The 12,144-nt window shown below is 40.0% G+C and overlaps 1 protein-coding gene across 7 annotated transcripts in view; it reads left to right on the top strand.

The window, feature by feature from the left end:
- Window positions 1-6,500, top strand: part of tnca (tenascin Ca) — a 60,678-nt gene extending 54,178 nt beyond the window's left edge. For all 7 annotated transcript variants that reach the window (XM_008423452.1, XM_008423454.1, XM_008423456.2 and 4 more), the window contains 6 exons: window positions 2,335-2,473; window positions 2,794-2,945; window positions 3,084-3,180; window positions 3,269-3,430; window positions 5,237-5,400; window positions 6,103-6,500. In XM_008423452.1, the coding sequence (XP_008421674.1) occupies window positions 2,335-2,473; window positions 2,794-2,945; window positions 3,084-3,180; window positions 3,269-3,430; window positions 5,237-5,400; window positions 6,103-6,213 (825 nt within the window). In that variant the 3' untranslated portion in view covers window positions 6,214-6,500. The remainder of the gene's footprint in view (window positions 1-2,334; window positions 2,474-2,793; window positions 2,946-3,083; window positions 3,181-3,268; window positions 3,431-5,236; window positions 5,401-6,102) is intronic.
- Window positions 6,501-12,144: the final 5,644 nt, after the last annotated feature.

A 12,144-nucleotide genomic window follows, 5' to 3' on the forward strand; every position in this document is an offset into this window, starting at 1 on the left:
AGCCACAATGCACAGGCGTGTGCAGGAAATGGGCTACAGGTGCTGCATTCCCCAGGTCAAAGGTCAAGCCACTGTTGAACCAGAAGCAGCAGCAGAAGCGCCTGACCTGGGCTACAGAGAAGCAGCACTGGACTGTTGCTCAGTGGTCCAAAGTACTTTTTTCGGATGAAAGCAAATTTTGCATGTCATTCGGAAATCAAGGTGCCAGAGTCTGGAGGAAGACTGGGGAGAAGGAAATGCCAAAAGGCCAGGAGTCCAGTGTCAAGGACCCACAGTCAGTGATGGTCTAGGGTCCCATGTCAGCTGCTGGTGTTGGTCCACTGTGTTTTATCAAGGGCAGGGTCAATGCAGCAGCTATCAGGAGGTTTTGGAGCACTTCATGCTTCCATCTGCTGAAAAGCTTTATGGAGATGAAGATTTCATTTTTCAGAACTACCTGGCACCTGCTCACAGTGCCAAAACCACTGGTATTACTGACCATGGTGTTACTGTGCTCAATTGACCTGCCAACTCTCCTGACCTGAACCCCATAGAGAATCTGTGGGATATTGTGAAGAGAAAGTTGAGAAACGCAAGACCCAAAACTCTGGATGAGCTTAAGGCTATCGAAGCATCMTGGCCTCCATAACACCTCAGCAGTGCCACAGGCTGATTGCCTCCATGCCGCATTGAAGGCTGCAAAAGGATTCCTGACCAAGTATTGAGTGCATAACTGAACATAATTATTTGAAGGTTGACTTTTTTGGCATTAAAACGCATTTCTTTTATTGGTCGGATGAAATATGTTAATTTTTTGAGACAGGGATTTTGGGTTTTCATGAGCTGTATGCCAAAATCATCAGTATTAAAACAATAAAAGACCTGAAATATTTCAGTTGGTGTGCAATGAATCTAAAATATATGACAGTTTAATTTTTATCATTTTATTATGGAAAATAATGAACTTTATCACAATATGCAAATTTTTTGAGAAGGACCTGTATATGCACACTTCCTCTCAGTGTCTGCATATGTTAGGCTCAGTCTGTAATAGTGCTCTTTGATTTGTATTAAATCTAAAAGTTCTTACACAACAGTGTTTTTAATGTGAGAGGTGGGACTGGTTTTCTCTGTCCACTAGCAAACTAAACCACTAAACCGTCTGCAAAGTAGATTTAGTTATGCCAACTAAGCTACATCAGTCAAAAGACTATAGGTTGCTACTGTCTTTGCTTATAAAACATCTAACTTCTCGAGATCTGGACTTGGCTTGGTAAACACCCGCGCCTTGTTTTATATTTTTCATCATACAAAGGATCTGTACTCTCGGCTTTTGAGAGACGACTGCTAATTTTACCCAATCGCTAACATTTGGCTGTGATGCACCAGCCGGACTGTGAAGGAAGCATGAAGATTACTGTAAATTGCATGCACTGCAAACAATCATCATCCACTGATAGAGAGACGTGCCGAGTCAAATAAGATGGCTGCTAATGAGTAGGGCAAAGACATCTTTGCCAGCAGTAAAATGTCTTAAGCATTCCTCTTACTCTGACTTTAATTTCTCAATATTTGGTAGAGTGGCCAACATGGACTGAATGACCATTGGCAAACTACAACCATAGGCAGACTTCAGTTCTAAAACATTGTAGGAAATCAACGCCATTGATTTTCCTTCTGTTCGATAATCGGCCCGGTTGAAATTCTACTGGAGAAATGCAAGTCAATGCGGGAAAGCCCGGATGAAGGAGTGCAGGGTGAGGAGAATCGAACAGAACTGTGTAGGAAGGCCAAAGCCAGGCTTGTCTAGACTGAACTGAAGAAAAGCTCTTTTCTATCTCTACCTGCCTAAAATCAGTTAAATCAAGGAGAAGGTCTCTCTGAACATCTTTAAAGGGTTTTTAAAAGTCTTGGAAATAAGTACATCTTGTAAATGCTTCTAAAACTTTTGTTATTGTATGCATCATATATGAGTCTTTGTTTGTGAAATTACAGTGAAATACAAAAAGAGAAACTGAACCAAGACATGTTTTATCGTCCATGTGAAAACGTTTAAACCGCTGCTGCTCGCTGCCTCGTCTCCTGCTTTCATTGGGCAGCTTTTTCTGACAGCTCCCTGAGCCAGCATCTGTTCAAACTTCATGACAAAGTTTTGAAGGCTGTGAGTCACTTTAAAAAGCATAGCATGAAAAGAAACCAGGCCAAATAAAGGTGGTCCTTCCTCCCCACAAAACTCTCCCAGTGTGAAACTGGCCTAGGTGGAAACCTTTTGGATTTTACAGCCAGGAAAACTCTAAATCTGAAACATTTTGTCACAACTGCAGCAACAACCATCTGTTAATTTTGTCACTGCAGGAGGTAATGCTAAGCCCCACAGCGTCGTCTTACAGCATGTCTCAGCTCACTGACTCAACAGAGTACAGTGTCCGCCTTCAGGCCATCTCCGGAGGCCAGAGGAGTCACTACATAACCACCACCTTTTCCACCAGTAAAGGTAAGAAAACCTCTCTGTATTTGCATCCATCACTAAAAGTCACCTTTAAATATAATTTTTGTCGGCACCGGAGACTCTGATTACTGGTTACGCAACATTCCAGATGGGTTTGTAATGCTAATTCCAGCAAAAGCAGATTACCCGTGCCTATTTTTCCTTCTCCCCTAACTGCTCAGATGGAAAAACCTTCTCTTTTTTTAACCTTCTTAACTTACTTTCTTTCCTAAAGTCATTCCCACTCATGACCCTGAATGGTGTGGGATGGATCTCTTGAAGATAAAGTGCTTCTATCTTCCTCTGATGTCTTTCGAACATTCCAGCTGGACAGATGTACGCCCGCCCCCGGGACTGCGCTCAGATTCTGTTGAATGGGGAGACCACCTCTGGTCTGTACACCGTCTACATAGGAGGAGAGGAGAGCCAGCCCATTCAGGTCTACTGTGACATGACCACAGATGGCGGAGGATGGTTGGTGAGGAAGCACTTTCACACCACAAGATCACACAGAATAGCCGCTACGCGGCACCTGCTTTTCTGATGATGTATGATAGACAGACCCGGAGAGACGTTAGCTGTTGTTGTGGCACTCATGAAAGCCAGTACTCCTCAGGTTTTCCTCAGGCGCCAGAACGGAAAGCTGGAATTCTTCAGGAACTGGAAGAGCTACACAGCTGGCTTCGGGAACATGAGTGATGAGTTCTGGCTGGGTAAGAGAATTCCCCTTCTGGCATCCGTCACTCTCCTCCTTCCCCCACACACCCTCTGACACACGCTCTTTTTAAACTTGGCCTATAGGTCTGTCCAACCTCCAAAAAATCACGTCTCTGGGACATTACGAGCTGAGGGTGGACTTGCAAGATAACGGAGAGTCGGCCTACGCGCAATATGACAAGTTCACGCTTGCCGAGCCAAGAACACGATACAAAGTCTATTTAGGAGCTTATAGTGGAACAGCAGGTACGCAACAGTCCAAAGTTAATCTGAAGTTTAAATCCTCGTCATTTGCAGTGAGTGGCTGAAATATACCTTCCGTTTGAGCTTTTTCACATGTTGTTATTGCGATTTTATCAGATGCACAAACAGGAGTACATGGTTTTGAAATTCAAGGAAAAATGGCACATGGTTTCCATTTCATTCTTTTTTTCCCCAAAGCAAAGAAACCTGAAAACGCATGTGATACATTTTTATAGAGTGGACACTCAGTAGATCATAAATGGAAAAACTTTACCACACATTCTCAATTGGCTGCAGATCTGGACTTTGTCTGGGTCATTGTATGTTAAGATTATGCTTTGATTGAGGGGGTGTTTAGAGCTGCTGCTGTTTGATTTAAACTGGTTTGGCCCTTGACAACAATTTGTGAATTGTAGAACTTTGAGCCATCAGTTCCACCAGCTACACAAGGCAAAATGTCCTACTACCTACCTGCTTTTTGTTTAATAAGGACAATAAAGTGGGAAGGTTGATCTTGCAAAGATTAGTTTTGCCGCTTTTTATTGCTGAACTTCAAATTGTAATTTCTTTAATTCTGACTAAACAAGTGAGGGGCAAAATTCAATCTAGAAGGAAAATACTTTGCAACTGCATAAAAGCTACAGGATAACTCTGATAGTTTGAAGTCAGAACAAAACCTAAAGCTTATTTTAACCAACAACACTGGAAACTTAAATGGCCTAATGTCTTCTAAAGCACTTCAAGGATCTTTCAGCTTCAAGTCTTTTGTACTTTCATTTGGAACTTTTTGTACTTTCATTTGGAACTGAGGCAGGCAGATGGTTGTAGAGATCATCCTTTAAAATTCCCCACTACTCTAAATTGTGTGGCAAGTTTTAAAAGTACTAACTCTCTGACAGTTGTGTTTTGAGCATTAACATGTAATGTCAAGAAGCAGTGGTGTGGTTTTCACATTTGGTGGTTCTGTTGGTATCAATATTCAATAACCTTCAGCAAACACTCAAGTATTTTGGTGCAGAAGGCAGCCAAAGTGAAAGTCAGCTTTTGTCTTAACTCCAAAAGAAAACGGTGCTTCCTGCAGGTCAGGGGTCAGTCTCTGCCTGAAGTATGTTGGAGTCTTGTTTACTAGTGAAGGTAGGGTGGACTGGAAGGTGGAAAAGACATATATAGGGCTTTGTCTGGACACCAATCTGGTTAAAAAATAGCTCTAGCTCAATTTTGGGTACAAACTGCTTACATGAACCTCCTCAGTAGAGGGTTTCTGGATTTTTCTCCTGGACCTGTTTCCCCCATGGCCCAATCATGGAAAAGTGGAACACAATGGCAGTATAGGTAGAAGGACAGATCCTAAACATGCTTCTTCCCCTTTAGAGAGAGATATATTGTTCTTGGAGTTTATAAAAAGTGCCTGGGTACTTCATTTGTTGAAGTCTGGGGCTGTTGTGAAGAAACATTTCTACTTTTTAACTTTAGTTTTTTTATGCAGCAGAAGGTTGTATTTACAACAGAAAGAGCATCAGATGCAGAAAGGTGGTGGGCATGTTTGCACCAACATGTTAGTGCTATTTACCTTGTGAATTAGATGCTTACACATAGTCGATATTGAGCCCAAAATACATGTAAAAATAAACACCAGGAGTTGGTGAATTGGGACCCATGAGTCATGCGAAGGCACCTTTGTAAGAAAAGTCAAGTATTTCCAAGCATGTTGAACTCTTCCATTGATAAAAACTATTTGAAGCAAGTCAATCCTTTGGAGTTGAATGTGTGGAACTGGTTATTATCGTTTTTTATTTGATGTGCTACCAGGCGACTCCATGTCCTACCATCAGGGCCGGCCGTTCTCCACCTACGACAACGATAACGACATCGCTGTGACCAACTGCGCCTTGTCCTACAAAGGTGCCTTCTGGTATAAAAACTGCCATCGTGTAAACCTCATGGGGAAATACGGTGACAGCAGTCACAGTAAGGTATGTGTCATGTTCGGTTTTTTTGTGTGTTTTTTTTTACTTTTTGTCTCGGCTTTTATGCCTATTTTAGTAACTTTATTCCATCATTAATTCAGTCCTGTCAATGGACCTATTTTTCTCATGATCTTAGTGTTTCTTTTCTCTTTGGAACTTTAAGTTAATGTTAGAAAATTGCTATTTCAAACTCAATTAAATGAAATGAAATGAACGTATAACGTTCCAGGTCAGTCAGGGTTGCTAAATGTCAGATTTATGAGTGAGAAAAGTTTAAAAAAAATTCTGTTTGTTTTAATTTGCAGAGTATTTTGTATATTACCTCAGTATTTAGTAGATGTACCTTTTAAGCTATGAGTTGGTTTTCTTAAATGTCAAGAAGAAATGCCAACATTACATCAAGCTTATCAGGATCTCACAAATTCATGACATCATCATTTTAGGCTTTCTCATATTACTTAAAAGCAGAGTAATATTAGTATGTTTTTTTTTTTTACTATAAAGAGAAAAAAAACATAGCTGATATAAGAAGTCTTTCTCATTATTTTGGCATTTTTAGGTCAGGTAATCCTCCTCACCCGCCAAAAAAGTCAAATTTACTTTGATTTAATGCAAAACAGTGAGGAAAAACAGATTTGTGTCTCTCTGTGGAGCGTATTTAATGATGTGTTAGCAGCTGTATTTATGTCTTTTTTTCTTTCTCCACAGGGGATAAACTGGTTCCACTGGAAGGGCCACGAACACTCGATTGAATTTGCAGAAATGAAGATTAGGCCAGCCAACTTCAATAACCTGGAGAGCCGAAAAAAGCGATCGTAAATTCTCGAGACTCCCCACTCCAGACCCTTCCACTCCTGCACCTTAACGTCTCCGAAGAGCGCCCCCTGGCTTTTAGAATCACTCTCTAAAAAAATAAATAAATAAATAAAAATACACACAAACCAGCACTGTGGGACTTACTGGAGTCCAGTTCTGACTTTTACAAAACAGCTCGGTAAAATCACATCAGAGATCCAGATTGGCAGTGTATAGTTATTATTATAGAGTTTATTTGATAGGGACAGACACACATCGACATAGACAAGCTGAATAAAACAGCAGTCCCATGTTTGCATCATGGTGCAATAGCAACAGCTAATTCGCAGCACTTGTCCCTAGATGGGCTTTTAAAAAGTAACACTAAAAATTGAAGTGATAATCATTTAAAATAGCATAATGTATACAAACAGAAAAATGTAAAACATCAAAGATGAGTACAGTTATGTTTTTGACATAACCAGAGTTTTGTTTGATTTTTGAACGTACTAAAACTGGTTACGGACTTTAAATCAACAGGAAGTGAGTTCCAAACTGCAGATCCTCTCACGGACGGAGCACTTTGAGCAAAAGTGGTTCTTCGAAAGGGGACCTTACAATTTCCATCCATAGCTGCTCTGGTAGATCTGCTGTTGCCCTGCAGTCTCTGTATGGTGTAGGTGCAAGTCCATTTAAACACTTAAAAATCAATTTTAAAACATTATAATTTAGAAAATTTGCAAAATCCAAAATGTCAAATTTAGCCAAAATGTGACAATGATGGAATCTAATCGGCTTTTTATATAACCTTTAAGGCCCGATTATAGAGACTTGCTAATGGTTTAAGTATAGTTTGACTAGTCTAAGACCAGACAGTAGCTCCATAGGTAAAATGTGAGAGGATCAGTGAGTTCAAAAACTCACCAGGAGTCACACGACCAGGAGTTAGTTCTCCTGGTCGTGTGATTTCCTCCCAAAGTCGTTGTTGACCTGTTGTCTTTTTGAGAGTCCTGTATATGAACAATAACGTGTTTAAGGGGAACAAGCAAACGCATAAGAGATCTGTGACCTTTTACAACCCCGCCCCTTGCTGTATCCTAGTGACATTGTATGTTGAATTGATTTTCAAGAAATAAGCAACAAAAAAAGTCATTTTGATAAGCATAAATTAAGTGTTTATTGTGAAACCACTCACCAATGTGTTCGCTGTCCATATTTAAAATCTGATTTGCTTTTCTTTTCTTTTTTTTCTTTTTTTTTTCTTTGATTGGGAAAAAAAGTAGCATCCGGTGCTCTGTATACAAATAAAAAACGGTTAGTTTGATACGTGGGGGTGAGCTCTTGTTTTTCCTGTTAAGCTGCGTCTCCTCCAGCAGATGGCAGTGTTTACTCTGTGTTCAAAAACTCCGTTATGGGTCAGACGTAGAAGAGGAGTTTTTTACACACCAGCATCCGGAAATTCGAGTCTATAACAGGGCTTAAGGCATTAAAAAGCGCTGGAGTTTAATGTTAATTTAATCATTAATATATTATTGATTCGCCTCAGTGCAGTTTGGTGATACTGTTTCCCACTTTGACGATCCAGGTCCTATAAATTTAGACACTTCAAAAGGAATAATTAATCTCTGCAGAGGACATTGGAATGCATGAATTTGGATTAAGAAGTTTCCTCCTATTTGGTATTAGAAATGCACAAAACACGTGTTTAAAAAATTTTTCTATCAGGCTGATTTGCTTCACATTAAAATATGTCAGTTGCTACATGTATCAGTACTTGCATTTCAGCTGACCATATAATTGCGCAATTGGACCTACAAAAATAAATTTGTTTAATGGACACACAATAACTTAGGGAGGTAAACTCACTTGTTTCAATTAAAAGTTTACTCATGATGACGGAGGCTTTTCGGCTGTATCAAAATGAATATATTTCCCAAAACTGCAATGGGAACACTTTTCTGCATCATAAGAGTCACATGATCAACAACTGGATGTTACTACTGGCGGATGATGGTGCAACATGTTTTTTAATGACTGATGGTGTGAACAAACTTATTCATCACTTGTCATTTTCGTAGCGTGTCTTATTTAATGGAAACACCACAATTTCAAACGTTTATATATATATATTCCACTAATATATATATATATATATATATATATATATATAAATGGAATATCATCAATGTTTTGCGCACATTTGTAATGAAAATGCAGCTACAGATGAAGCTTCAGCCTCGGTGAATAAGGTTAAGAGTGCAGCAGGTTCTCATCCCCGTTCCAAAGTTTGAAGTTTATCTTTTCTCTTTTGCAACAAGAGCCTGTTTTAGCAAACCACTCAAGGTTTTTGCTAAATCGATACATTTTCTGCTGATTTCATTGAATCCGCCCCACAGTAAATTGGAACAATGTGTAGGTTTGGTGTTGGCCAATCTGTTCAAATCAGTCTTTTGTGACACAGTTAGGCTAAAAGTGATTGATTTGTGTTCTACTTACTTCCATTTAAAAGTAGGTTGTCTCAGGTTTTCATTTGTGGCCAGGTGTTGGAGTTTAGAATACTGTAATGAACTATGGTTCTGTTTGCTTCTTTTTTCTTCCTCTAGCATGTTTCATTTCAGAAGCGTTTCCACATTTATATCATAGCCACAAACTATTATGTTTTACTGAGTTATGAGATTGACTAACAATAGCATATAGGGAAAATATGGTTTTATGTGAATAAAAATCTAAAAAGTGAGTCGATACTTTATCAAAACATGATTTGCTTGCAACTGCAATTCCTTTGGGTTTTCTGCCCAGCCAGGGTGTGTTTTTGTGTTCCTGTGTGAGATTCTTTCCTGCACAGAGGATCTCTGCTGGAGGTTGTGGCCATCCTCCTGCAGACCACACACCTGGCTGCAATTATCTCCTCTGTCTTCAGGGGATATAAGGAGCCTGATGGCCAACCTCTGTATTAGGGTGCATTCAAATCAGCTTTCATCAAACTCCAATTCTTTGGTCTTGAAGTACTGGGAAGGAGTGAGTGCTAAAACCGGACTTAAGACGCTAAGTCCGGTCTGCCTAAGAAGCTAGGACTCGGTTTGATTGAAGTGAGCTCAGACGGCCATGTTTTGGCAGGTTTGCAGTTGAACCGCACTCCTTGTTTTTTTATGTTCTATTGGCTCTAGTAGTGAATTGACAGGAAAGAGGGTAATGAGAGAAGGAGGAAGACATGCAGCAAAGGTCGCCAGGCTGGGAATCGAACCTGTGACGGCCTTGTCAATGACTTAGGGCTCCATATGTGGGTTGTGCTTAACCCCTGCACCACCACAGCACCCAAAACCGCACTCTTTCTTGCACAAAATATTGACTCCAGTGTGCATTATTTTCCCCCTCCACCTACTTTTGGTCCGCCACATAAAATCCCAATAAAATCTACTGTATTTCGTGGTTGTGACGTGACTGAACGTGAATTAGTTCAAGGGATTCTGACGGTTTTGTGAGACCTTGTATCTCTCATTTGGACCGTCTGGGGAAACTGTGACTGCTTAGTCACCAGCGGAGGAGTAACAGCTTCTGCTTAGCGGAGCTAGTTATCAGCCTTTTCGCAGAAACCCAGAAGGTTCAGCTGTCAGCTGGTTTTGGTTTTCAGAATATTGTGTTTGAACACGGCAAAGAGGAATGATGAGACATTGGCTGTCTGCCGGCTTAGAGTTGGGAATTTTCCATATTAACTTCAAGGTGTAGAAATAACTTCTGACCTGGATTTCTACCAGGGCATTCCCCTCCGGTCTAATTTCATCCAGAGATGTTTCTAAATGCAGGCAGCGCAAGTCAAGTGTCCTTCTAATAAAGCTCAGCTGTAATGGCAATCAGAGCACTCAAGTTAATTCTGTACATCTTTTCAGGAACGGCGACACTTATTTTTCACGGTCAGGAGTCTATTTACACCAACTCGCTTGGAGGATGACATGATTAGATAATCTGTGCCTTTCTTGTAAGACATAATGTTTATTCTTAAGCCTCTGCTCTTATGAGGCATCTTTAACCTGACTTTTAATTGGCTCTACAGAGTATTGTTCGATATTTCTTTCTTGCAGATACAGCATTTCGGGTTGCAGTGTCTTGCAGGGAGCAGATTCCACCTCTATGATTTGCATAGAGAACGTAAAGTTTTGACATGACTGTCAAATTTCAACTCAGAATACCTGTCGGGCTTTGTGATTTGTGTGTTTTGGCCCAAAAATGTCTTGCGGTTCCAACACCAAAATGTGATGTTTGCTCTCACTCTGCATCACATTTGAAGCTGTAAGTCATCGGATTCTTCAGTCAGTTCATGAGACTGGTGGATAAAACATGAATATGTGAGGGATTATGTGGCCTCTGGGAAAAACTGGCAGCATAGCTGAGAGTCTCCAGGTCCCTAATTAACTTATTGGTAAGGATTATACTCTATAAATGCCAGCTTGTTGGCTTAAGTATTTACCTTAATGGAGCAGCATTGTGTGTTTTCCCGCCGGGTAGTGCCATTTTATAGAACTATGTGATATAAAATGGAAACTTTGTTACGTTCAATTGTTGTAAAAATGCTACATATATGAGCATTTGAAAATGGGCCTCTGTCTCTTTAAAACTCCCTGATTTTTCTGAAACTGCCTTTAGGGAGTCATCACAACATGCCTTCTCTATTAAACTTTGAGCAATGTTTTTACCAGCACTAATTACTGCTGACTAGTCTGAAGGAACTGGAAGCTTGGAAGCTGCCATCTGTCCCTCCAAGTGTTTTGCACAGCTGAATGGTTGCCACGGGAGATTAAATGATTTCCTGAACATGCATAAAAGAATCAAGTATGTTTTTGACAAGGGAACAATATTATAAAATGATGTGAAGATCAAAAAAGTTGGTTCTAGATAATGCTTCCCCTTTAAAATGGTTTGCATCGCTACAGGTTTCGGTTTCTATAGGAAACAAATATGTACAAAAGGTGAAAGGTGGCTTTCATGCTTACATTTTTCACAAGTGTATCAAAAAGTAATCCTTATTAGGACATTTGAACAAATCTAGACCTAGCTGCACTCAAAGTCTAGGCTGTCAAGTAGCAGCATCCATGCCACAATAGTGGACGCTACAAAGTTCCTTTAGCGTCAGGGATTAAAACCAGGGTAGAATGGAATTATCCTAAATTTAGATATAGCACATATCTAAATTTAGGATGCTATATCTAATTTTAGTAATTATTTCACCTTTCCACTCTGTTTTCACATTCTTGAGATTCCCCCGTCTTGCAGGGATGATCTTGGAATCCATAGAAAAGGTATTTACTTGACCAGAGCTTCACCTGGATGCCACTGAATATCAGTTGAAATTTTCTTGAGCAAAAAAAAAAAAAAACATCTTTGTTTTGTCTTGTGTAATGTCGCATTGGTAGGTAAACTCCAGTTCCTGAGATGTATGGAGCTGGACTCGACTCTGGTTCTGTTTTTGGCTGGTGCTGATGTCTCTTCTGGAGGAAAAGTCTGTCAACTTCCTGCTTCCGCCAACCTGGAAGATCCAGGCTTCCAAACAGATAAGACTTATGTATGGTGATGGTGAGATTCCAGCATTAATCAAAGCACATTATCAGTTAGATAAAGGATATATGAGGGCAGTTATTCAGACTTTAACCACTGGTGTTCACCTTGACACACACCTTGTCAGCTGTGCAGGTATTCCGTCACTACGGTGCTTCTGTGTAATAGTGAAGAAATTACATTCCCCAACATAGTTTGTACTGTTTCATGTTTTGGCCAACAAATGTCCTGGAGATGTTTCAAAAATCTGCTAAATTTGAAATTAGGTGAGCTATGTAGTTAATTTGTTTTAAAGTTCTCATTAGCACAAACAGCCTGGGTTGGATATTTTTATGTGTTGAAAGACAAGCAGCAAAAGTCTAACAATGTTAACAACTGCAGAATCAAGTCAGAATCAGTAGTTTG

This window comes from Poecilia reticulata, linkage group LG12 (genome assembly GCF_000633615.1).
Source record: "Poecilia reticulata strain Guanapo linkage group LG12, Guppy_female_1.0+MT, whole genome shotgun sequence".
Classification (NCBI taxonomy): Eukaryota; Metazoa; Chordata; class Actinopteri; order Cyprinodontiformes; family Poeciliidae; genus Poecilia; species Poecilia reticulata.